The sequence below is a fragment of the Pseudochaenichthys georgianus genome, chromosome 15, assembly GCF_902827115.2.
Source record: "Pseudochaenichthys georgianus chromosome 15, fPseGeo1.2, whole genome shotgun sequence".
Classification (NCBI taxonomy): Eukaryota; Metazoa; Chordata; class Actinopteri; order Perciformes; family Channichthyidae; genus Pseudochaenichthys; species Pseudochaenichthys georgianus.
Window position 1 is genome coordinate 22,475,094 of NC_047517.1, and position 11,403 is coordinate 22,486,496.

Here is an 11,403-nt window from a genome sequence, read left to right on the forward strand (position 1 = left end):
CCGTGCCCTGTCCTGTTGGGGGTTTCCGCCAACACCTGCTCCGCCGGATTTCCTGCCAACACCATGTTCTGTCCTGTTGGGGGTCCTGCCGACACCTGCTCTGCCGGGTTTCCTGCCAACACCAGGTCCTGTCCTGTTGGGGGTGCCACAGACGCCTGCCCCGCCGGATTTCCTGCCAACACCAGGTCCTGTCCTGTTGGGGGTCCCGCCGACACCTACTCCGCCGGATTTCCTGCCAGCCCCATGTCCTGGCTTGTTGGAGCTCCCATCGACACCAGCCCTTGCTCCGTCCGGGGTCCCACTGACACCAGCCCATGTCCCGTCCAGGGTTCCTGTCCGGACAACACTGGTTCCTGTTCTGCCAGTGGCTCCGCCGGCTACGAACCCGTTCCGTCCTTGTGCCCGGCTCCCTGACTATGCCCGCCGTGGCCTTAGCCGCTTCTCTGCTTCTGCCTCTGCCGTGCCACCGGGCCGTCCATCCGAGACTCCCTCAGTGAACTCTGCCTTGCCCCCGGGTCGTCCGCCTGAGACCACTTCCTGTTCCTCTGCCTTGCCCCCGGGCCGTCTGCCCGAGACCACTTCCTGTTCCTCTGCCTTGCCCCCGGGCCGTCCGCCCGAGACCACCTCCTGTTCCTCTGCCTTGCCCCCGGGTCGTCTGCCCGAGACCCCTTCCTGGTCCTCTGCCATGCCTCAAACCCGTCCTCCGGACCCCCCTCCACCCACCATGATTTGAGTTGTGTGTTAAGTTATGGGTTTATTTTGAAATTCTGTTCTCCCTGTGTCTGGTCTTCCTTCCTGTGTTTGCCCTCCTGTGTCTGATTGTGCCTCATTGTGTTCACCTGTTGCCCTTGTGTTTCTGCCTCCCCTGCCCTGCTGTGTCTTGTCCTGTGATTACCCTTCTGTGTATTTAGTTTTGTATTCCCCTGTGCTCCATGTCGGTTCGTTGTATTTTCTCACTCTCCATGTTTGTCACTTACCTCATGCTACCTGTTTATGATTCACGGTTTTTGTCTTGTTTTTTCATGCCAAGAGCTTTGTTTGAATACAGCTCGCTTTTGTTTTGGAACCCGCTTCCCTTTTTAACTGCATTTGAGTCCTAATATTCCCGGATCCTGACAATAGGTCCCCTTTAATTAACAGAGTCTGTGGCTCTGTTTGGATTTTTTACTTGTGACTGGTGTGCCAACGTATGGAAGCCCATTTCCGCCACTTGAAAAAAATAAAATCCCCATGAAAAGTCATAATTATGAGATAAAAAAGTCGAAATAATGAGATAAAAAGTCATAATTATGAGATAAGAAAGTCGAAATTATGAGATAAAAAGTCATAATAATGAGATAAAAAGTCATAATTATGAGATAAAAAAGTCGAAATAATGAGATAAAAAGTCATAATTATGAGATAAGAAAGTCCAAATAATGAGATAAAAAGTCATAATTATGAGATAAAAAGTCATAATAATGAGATAAGAAAGTCGAAATAATGAGATAAAAAGTCATAATTATGAGATAAAAAGTCATAATAATGAGATAAAAAGTCATAATTATGAGATAAGAAGTGCGCATGCGCTGCAGTGGCGCTGTCTTCAAAGATCCCTTCATCACCTTGCTGCTCTCCACCATGCAAACGGCATCTAGTCCTAAATAAGGTAACTATTACAGGTGACTTTTGTAAATGTTAGATGTTACATATAGCCTATATTGCAGCTAAACTACAACAGTGCAGTTTATAGCTTTGACATAACCTGTTATGAATATAATATATATAATATATATGCCTATAGTTTTGTGGTAACGTTCACGGGTTAGAGTTAGAGCAACTCACAGCAGCAGTATGCCTACACTATTGTCATTAGTGGCGTGAACGTTACCACAAAACTATAAGCATATATATTATAGTTCATAACAGGTAATGTCAAAGCTATACACTGCATTGTTGTAGTTTAGCTGCAATATAGGCTATATGTAACATCTAACATTTACAAAAGTCACCTGTAATAGTTACCTTATTTAGGACTAGATAGATGCTGTTTGCATGGTGGAGAGCAGCAAGGTGATGAAGGGACCTTTAAAGACAGCGCCACTGCAGCGCATGCGCACTTCTTATCTCATAATTATGACTTTTTATCTCATTATTTCGACTTTCTTATCTCATAATTATGACTTTTTATCTCATAATTATGACTTTTTATCTCATTATTATGACTTTTTATCTCATAATTATGACTTTTTATCTCATTATTATGACTTTTTATCTCATTATTTCGACTTTCTTATCTCATAATTATGACTTTTTATCTCATTATTTCGACTTTTTTATCTCATAATTATGACTTTTCATGGGGATTTTATTTTTTTATTTATTGTCCTCTGGCCTCATTGGCTAAGTCGAGTGGATGCAACAAAGCAATAATCGTAAATGTTGTTTTTATCCGCCTGTTCTCAACCTTTATTACAGCTTTTAAATGCCACGCTAACCACAGCTAATTGTCCTGTACTCAACAATGCTACTTCTGATGATACGTTTTAGGTGCCTTCAAATGTTACCAGTCTTTTCTTACATGTGGGTGGTTTTACCAGTGCATCATAAACAGTGGCGTTTCTATATGTACAAAAGTGGTGGGGCACAAAAAACTCGGATGTCTATATATAAGCTTCTGCAGAGAGGTTCATGGCTGGTGAGGCACTGGCACTGACTCTTCAGGTTTACAAATATATTAAATCAAAATATAATATTATTTTCAAAAGCTTTTTTTGTCTGATGCTTCAATTACTTTTAAACAGACAGTTCAACAGAAGGATACCCAAAAAAAAATTATTTTATCATTTAAATATTGAATTGTTCTCTCTTAGTAAGATCCCATTTTCAATAAAATTGCAGTCTTACCTTGACTTGAAGATTAAGTCCATTTGCCTATCCTTCTGGACAAAAATCTCTCTTACTTTTTTGTAAAAGTCCTCCTTATCTTCTTGTAGTTTCAAAAGTCTATCATAAATCTAATCTATTCAATAGATTTTTGATTCGAAAATGATAAAAGTAGGGTAGACATGTGAATATTATCCGGCTGAACAAAACGTACATTTATCTAACAGCTACGTTTCCCACAGATCTTATTTTGAGCTATTTTCTAAAATCCTATGGAGAAATCTCATTAGAGGCTTCTCAATACTCAAATTTCCCCTCCTCGACTCCCCTCCTCGATACTTAGACCCGCCCACAGGAGATGCGAGCGGAGGACCGAGGAGGGGAACCGAGGAGAGAGGAGGGGAAGCAGCAGACGTTTAAAGAAATGAGAACTCCTCTCCTCTGAGCGGTCATATTAAAGCGACGTCCTTTCATTATTACGTGCCAACAGCTGCATCAGCTGTCGAGTGTTTTGTCATATTTTATAATCTCTGTTAGATCAACTGAACATTGTTCCCCCACATATGTACTTTGAATTCATTGAGAGTGCGGTATAATGAGACAATAACAGGCTACAGATGCAGACACACACACACAAATATATGTATATAAATATATGCAATTTAAAGTATGAGAGCACTCTCATAATAATGTAACACAATCAGAGACTGGATATATCCCCCCCTCTCTCTGGTCGCTGAAATGGGGAATTGAAATTACGGGCCAAAAGTTGTATTTGCAAGTATTAAAAGTAAGCAGAGGACACCAAACCAACTGAGACCTGTCTGTCCGCCGCATCTGCGCACTGTACAACACGCACCTAAACACTGTACAACACGCACCGACACTGTACCACACACACCTACAGCTCCTAACGCATAATCAGGCTACAGCCGTTGTGTATTTTATTATGTGAAGCACTAAATGGTCTTAGAAAAATATCGACTCTTTGTAGATATCTACTAAACTAAAGCAAATAAAGAGAGTAGGTCTGTTATACTGAGTGATATATATTTTACACACTGCTCTGCTTTCTGCACGGGCCTCACAGCTGTTCTCACTGTAAACATCACGTTGCGATGAGAGCAGTTTCTAAAATAATATCCAGGGGATGCATGCAGAGCTGTCATTGGCTGAGATAAGTCCGGCCGTGCGTCACGCCTCCACCGTTCCCGGAAATGCATCCGCGGAGGAGCCATGGAGGAACCATCAGTGTATCCTCGGTTATAGCTCCTCCAGAGAGCCTCCTCGACGCTCGATCCTCGGTCCTCGGTGTGCATTTAGAGAAATGAGACGTCCTTCAAAATGGCGCGCTGAAATTCATTTCCGGGTCACTACCGGAGGACCGAGGAGTCGAGGAGTTGAGGAGGGGAAATTTGAGTATTGAGAAGCCTCTATTGCTTTTTTGTGGAGGGAAGCCATGCGCAGCTTACTTCCTGGTTTTAGGACGCCTCACTGCAGCTCTCTCTCCTCCTCTTCACACACCACACTTTTCGCGGCACACGTACTTACAGCCAATCAGCTCTGAATTATGTGAGATGACGTATGGTGGGGATGGCAGCACTTTGCCCCTATGGTCATTATTTTTTGCCACACACATTAAATAGGAAAATACTCTGAGCATGCGCAGTGTAGTTTTTGCAGTCACCGTTCACTTAGACAGTCAGAGGGAGGGGCAGGATCAGGTTTTGTCCCACATGGCTCTAAACAGCTCAATAGGCACACACTGTAGACACTAATTAGAAGAACACATACTAAAACAGCAATGTACAGACGAATCAGATGATTAAACATGATCTTAAAATATATTTTATATATTTTTTAATTTATTTTTTGCATTTTGTTGTAATCATTATTTTAATACTTTCTGCTGACACTAGGTGGGGCTGTGTCCCACCTGCCCCTAATGACCAGTAGCCACTGATCATAAATACATAAATAGATACTATATTATTTCGTAGAGCTTCCAATTCAGCCTGCGTGACACTGTACATGTTTCCAGTGTTTTATCTCTATATATTGAGCTATTTAAATTGTGTTTCTGTGTGAATTCAATGAGGGACATCTGTTTGAAGAAAGTAAGACTGATTATATGTTTATATAAATTACAGTAAACCAGAATATTCAAAGTGTCAATCTACAAGCTTGTTGTGTTTGCTTGTAGGTTAACTGTTCTGTTTGTTTAGAGCATGATAGCATCAGAGGCCTGTACTACGAAGCTGGATTTTCCTAACCTGGATATGTTTGAGTTAGCTGGTTGGCCTAATCCAAAACATACGCGCTATCGCTAAACTGTACTACGATGCTGGTTATCAAGTGGATCGCTCATGCCAGCCGTGTCCTATCTAGTTAGGTGCGCGGTCACATGAAAGGGGAGGTATTTGGAGCATTCGACCAATCACAGACATGGAGAAGCGCACTGACAGCGCAGCGTCATACTTCCTGAATGAAAAGTGAACTTTAATATTAGTCAAATATGAAGAAGTTAAACTTTAAAGCTGTATTCACCTTGCAGGTGCAGCTATGTGCCTTTTATCCTGGATAAAGTGTTTAAGTCATGGATGTTTACCATGACTTAAACACTTTATCCAGGATAAAAGCCACATAGCTGCACCTTCAAGGTGAATACAGCTGGCAAAAGAAAAGTGTTTGAATGCGTACATTAACAGGTTTATGATATCACTGCCCCGTCTAAGACCCGAGTGGATCTGACTTTAATTACATTTGACTCGAGTGTTTCGTCAACTTAATGTGTTGCTTAAAATAATACTTCTGCATACAGTATGTGACACTGTGAGTGTTGCACGGCCAGATACGGCTCAGCTGACTCAGATAAGGAATTATATGATACATTATGATGTGATATGATGTGATATGAATGATAATGGGACACATCGACGTCTGCACTCAGTGTAGTTATGTTGTGGCAGATATTTAAGTAAGCTTTGTTAACGCTAATGTTATAATAGTCAGATTGGTCTGAAGATGGGAGGTGATATTCTATTAATTTTCACGTTCACACAGTCGGTGATTTTTGCCGGCCGTCTTTCCTGCAACGGCAGTTCTCATTCATAACACTCCGTTCGATGTCTCACTATGGGATGCGCCTCATCGCGGAGCAAACAGAAGCATCAATCTCATTACGCCAATCCTGATTGGCTGGTGATCTTGACGTCAACGTCAGGGGAAATCACCCCCTATAAGTAGATTGCGCCACGACGCATGCGTCATTCAAACACCTCTTCTCGCTTCAGAGCACATCTCTAATGGTAGCCGGGCTAGCTTAACAGTCCACAGACTGAACCAAAGCTAACTTCGGTCGACGGGCGTTAGCCGGCTACCCTATTCTCTCACAGAAGAGTATTATAGTCAACCTCGCCGTTCTTCCTCTGGAAGTAAGGTAAGATTTTGACTTTCAAGTTAGCAACACACCAGTTGCTAGCTTGTGTTTTTTTCCCTCACTGCCGACACCACGGTAGCGAGGACGTTTTTTCTTCTTTTCTCTTCCCCGGAGGAGAAAAGTATTTAAAGAATATTGCCACACCAGGTAATATTCTTTGAGAGGAAAAGACCCACACTACCTTTTTTCTCCGGATAAAGGACAGATTGGGACACTTTTTCTCGACGTACCTGTTAAGAGCGGGTCCTCTCCATGGACGCCTCTCTCCCTCACACCAGAGGAGTCAGGGACTCGAAGGCTCGGTTCTGCGGCTGCGGGTTGAAGATATCAGGCACAGACTCACACCAGGTCTGCTCGTCCTGCCTCGGGCTGGAACACGCCCAGGAGGCTATCGACAACCCCGGCTCGTGCGGGCATTGTGCCCGCCTCACCATAAAGAGCCTCCGCCGACGGTTAGCACGACAAGCTAGCCTGTCGGGACAGGATCCCCTCATGTCCACTGATTGGCCGGCTGGCAATCAAGACACGAGGGCGTCCGCCGCAGAGACTGAGTCCCTCACCTTCACGGCCTGGGGCTCATCAACTGCGGCAGCCACGGAACCGGATTCCCGCGCCATATCAGGCCGGGACCCGGTGGCGGCAAAGGACGCGGGAACGGGACCCCACGCTATACCAAGCTGGGGCTCCCGGCTGGACCTCACCATGGTTTCACCCGCGGAGGATGTCCTAGAATTGGATTACATGGAGGACGAATAGGATGCCTCTGAGTTCCTCCTTTCTGATTCGGACGAGCAAGAAGACGACGTCTTCGTGTCACCAGCTCAGGCTGCAAAGCCGGGAGCGATGGCTGCTCTCTCGGGCGATAGCACACCAGCTTCGCCCTGTCTCAGTATGGACCTACAAGCCGTGTGTCAGCGTGCTGTGGCCAGACTAGACATCCCATGGCCCGAAGTGGCCAAGGAGACCTCCAGGTCCCGTTACGAGGGAAAACATTTTTCCCAAACAACGAGGACAAAGAGGCAACTCCTCCCGGTCTTCCCGGAGATGTTGGATGAGGTGTCGGTCTCGTGGAGAGACCGGCCCTTTAGCAACAAGGCCCCAATCCAGGGTGCCTCCTCCCTTGACTGTGACGGTATGGAGAGGCTCGGCCTGCTCCACATACCGCCTATGGAACCGCTGGTGGCAGCCCACCTCCTACCGAGGATGGGCCCGTCACAAAGCAGGAACCCCACACTGCCAGCGAAGACGGACCGATTCCAGTCGACCATGACGGAACGGGCCTACAAAGCTGCAGCATTGTCCGCCAGAGCTCTGAACGTTTCCTCGATGCTAACCGCGTACCAAGCGGAGCTCTGTGAGGATCTGTGGAGCAATTCTGGACCGGCCATTCTGGACGAGATAGCCGCGGTCACAGACATTTGTCTCCATGTCCAACGCTGCACCGTCCAGGCCACGGGCAAGGTGATGGGGATCATGGTGGTGCAGGAAAGAGCTAGATGGCTCAACCTCACCAACCTCCCGGACCGGGAAAAGGAAGATGTGCTTGATATGCCCATCGTTCCCGAGGGGATTTTCGGCTCCGCTCTCGCTTTCATGCAGAGGAGGTGCGAGTCGAAAAAGAAGGAAGATGAGGCCCTCCACCTCTGTCTCCCTCGAAGGGTCCAGCCGCTGCCTCCGCAACAGCGGCCCTTCGCCCAAGCTGCTCCGAACCCTGCTTGGTCTAGAGTACCACAGTATCACTCTCCTTTTCACTGTTCCTTTTTCTGGCTGATGCAGCACAGTAAATGCAGTCGTTTATAAGAGATTGCCCTACTGACTCAGATATGTCGCTAGAAGTTTTCTTTTACAATTCCTTTGTGTGAAATTTGCAAGCGCCATTGTTCTCGGATGTTACATTTCTGTTTGTTTTACTAACAGGCTACACTACACAATACTGTTCTTTATGTAACACTGTTTATTGCACAGACCACTCCTACATAGCTTGATTCTATTACATTTAGTGCCATTTAGAGACAACATATTCTTACCCCCATTACAGCTTTCTTCTCTAAATCAATTTGGCCATATTTACTTCACTCACTAAAAGCTACTGCATTAAAAAAACAAAGTGTGAGACACAAAATGACAAAGAATTAGAAACTAGGATGATTATAAAAGCGATGTTTCACATTATAATGGAGACAACTATAATGAAAACCTGTCAGCTCTGAAACTAATGTAACCTACAAATGCAAATTTCACTTGTAAATAAAAATGAGGGTTCATCTGCTAGCCTCTGCACAAATCATGGAGTAATAATTACGTATATTTATGTTGTCTCTTTCAATGGGAGAGAGAAGACAACCTAATGTGATTGCTTGCTATTTGTGGTATGGACATATTCAAATCCTATAAGCCTGCAGTATTACTGGCAATATGTGAGTTTCAAGGGCCAAATAAATAGCCAATGAGCTGCTGACCTTACAAACTTGATATGAAACTGAGGAATGATTTGTTTGAAAACATTTGGGGTGATCAATATTAGTGTTGGATTACTGCCAAACCAAACGTGTGCAGCTCCATGTTTTTGACAGTGTATCGGTCAGTCAGACAGAAATACCTGCTGCACTGAGCTGTATGGATTATTTCTGTGAGTCTGCAACATTCAGCATGTGTTGATACCCAAAAAGAATAAGCGTGTGTTCCTTCAACAATATTACACTTTTTTTCTGACTCAAGCAGTATTTTTTTGCAGTGAGAAAAGGTTCTTTAAATACAGTATGTTCAATCAAATAAATAAATAACATTACATTTCATTTGGCTGATGCTTTTATCCAAAGCGACATACAATAAGTGCAAAAACCTTAAAGATTCAAAGTACAAAGAAAATACAGATATATTCACTTCAAGCTGATCATTGTAAGTGCTGGTGAATTAGTTACAAGGCCTAAATTAACTTCACATTTACATTTCTCATTCATTATAGTAAGACTATTTGAATGGTTGTATTCTCCCTTGTGCTGCATAAAGTGAGGAAGAAATGTGATATATTGCCACACTGCTATACAATGACAAATACACCTCAGCAATAAAATATGTATATGAACTGTTTCATTAACCTTTCAGGTATGAAATATGCATGACACATACTTTATCTAATGATTTAGGAATAAATACTTCATTTCATCTAATTGCAAATTAAGAGATAGTTGTAAGAAGGAGCTAACATGCACAGCTGTTTCAAAGGTCCTGCATTTTTCAGACAAATATTTGAACCAATTAATTGGTGAGCAATTATGACAAAACTGTGTTATCAATCAAAACAATGGTTCCAGTGAAGTCGAAAATCTTCAGTTAATAAGAGAGGGAGGAATCCTGCAGTGCGATGAAAAACATATATTGGCACAAAAAGCCTTGGGGAATTGAGATCAAATGGATCAGACTGGGCAGCTTATTGCAATAACTCTCACTTCCTGTCACTGGTATATAAAACAAATTAAGAATAGTGCCAAATATTTCACAATATGTTTTTCTATAAATTGCAACCATGTGAGTTTAAGGTATGGTCAATAAAAGACAGAGAAGCAACTGAATTGTCGTTTTGAGTCCACTTTACATTGTAGAAAAGCTCGCACTGCCTTTGCCTCATATGTTCAGTATAAATCTGATTATAAATGGCTTTCTCAAATACCTCCGACATAGCAACACAGCCCAATAAGAGACAATTGTGGAGATTACATGAAATTGAGACACAATTGTAATTGGGGCACCACGTAATTCTATCATTATATAAAGCTATCTGTTCCCCCACTTAGCCTGAGATCAAACGTGCCCCCTCACACTGTGGTATAAGTGTTATGTCTGTAGTTTGAATCCAATTCAGGAAATGTGTATGTGCACTTTGCTTCACCAAAAGACGCACTCTCCTCCTTGATCCTTCTCCATCAGAAGCTGCACTTTCACTGATCATAAAAAAACGTAATTATTTCGTTTTTTCATCCCAGGTGATCAGCTTTTTGTCCTAGTAACACTGTGCTCATTCACATTCTCCCAAAAAGTTGTCAAAAGTGTTTTGTAGGATATTTACAGCACAGATTGCGCATGCATGGAAAAGGACATTACAGAGGTGCAACTTACCCAAGGAGTTTCCAATGAGAGAAACGAAGAAAACAATAATGTAAGCAACGATGAGAACCCACTCATACTGCTTGGGGTGTAAGTACTCTCTCCAGATGTATCTCAGAAGTTCGTCGTCATCATCATGCGGGTGTAACTCCGCGCTGATGTTGGCCACATGTGCCGAAGATAAACACTCCTCGCAATCAGAATTCCCTGTGATCCCAGACATCCTTCGAGGTATTTATGTGTCTGTTGTATTCCTGCTGTTCAGCGAGTGTCTTCAGTGACGGCGGGTTGAGGAGCACTGCCAGTGGAGACGCGGCGGAGTGGAGCGATAATAACGCGCTCCTCACACCCCGTCAGTGTGACGCTGATATCTTCTCCTTCTCCGTGAAAGACCGCAGCAGGACTCACACACCAACACAGGGAGCAACCCTCACGGAAAAGGAAAAAAGCAGGAGGGGAAGCAGAGAACTGAAATGACATATTCAAATCAAAATCAAATCAAGTTTTATTTATGTAGCACATTTATAAACGATTTTTGGTCGAGCCAAAGTGCTGTATACAAATAGAGACACTTTACAGCAAATACAACTGCACAGATTGTTCAGAATATCAGTATGAGAAAAACGACACCCTCTATCGTCCTTAGACCCTCACATCGTACAAGGAAAAACTTCCAGAGAAAATCCACAGTTTAAGGGGGGAAATGGGAGAAACCTCAGCGAGAGCAACAGAGGAGGGATCCCTCTCCCAGGACGGACAGACGTGCAATAGATGCCGTGTGTAAATCGAAGAGATAATACATTTTACAGCATATAGACCGAATGTTAGGAAATGCATGTGTCTAGACTCTGTAATAAGAAGATGAATCCACGAGGATGTCAGCTACAATCCTGTGGAAGCCATCAAGGAAGCAGTTGAGTAAAGTTAGAACGATATTGGCAGATTCGGATTTCACGGATCAATAACTCATGAACAAAACGTTATTCACACACAAA

General features: G+C 43.5%; 1 protein-coding gene across 1 annotated transcript in view; it reads right to left on the minus strand.

Annotated features, from left to right (window-relative positions):
• The window catches only part of hcrtr2 (hypocretin (orexin) receptor 2), a 31,826-nt gene extending 21,195 nt beyond the window's left edge, over window positions 1-10,631 (minus strand). The window contains exon 1 of the mRNA XM_034101437.1: window positions 10,421-10,631. Coding sequence (XP_033957328.1) covers window positions 10,421-10,631 — 211 coding nt within the window. The remainder of the gene's footprint in view (window positions 1-10,420) is intronic.
• Window positions 10,632-11,403: the final 772 nt, after the last annotated feature.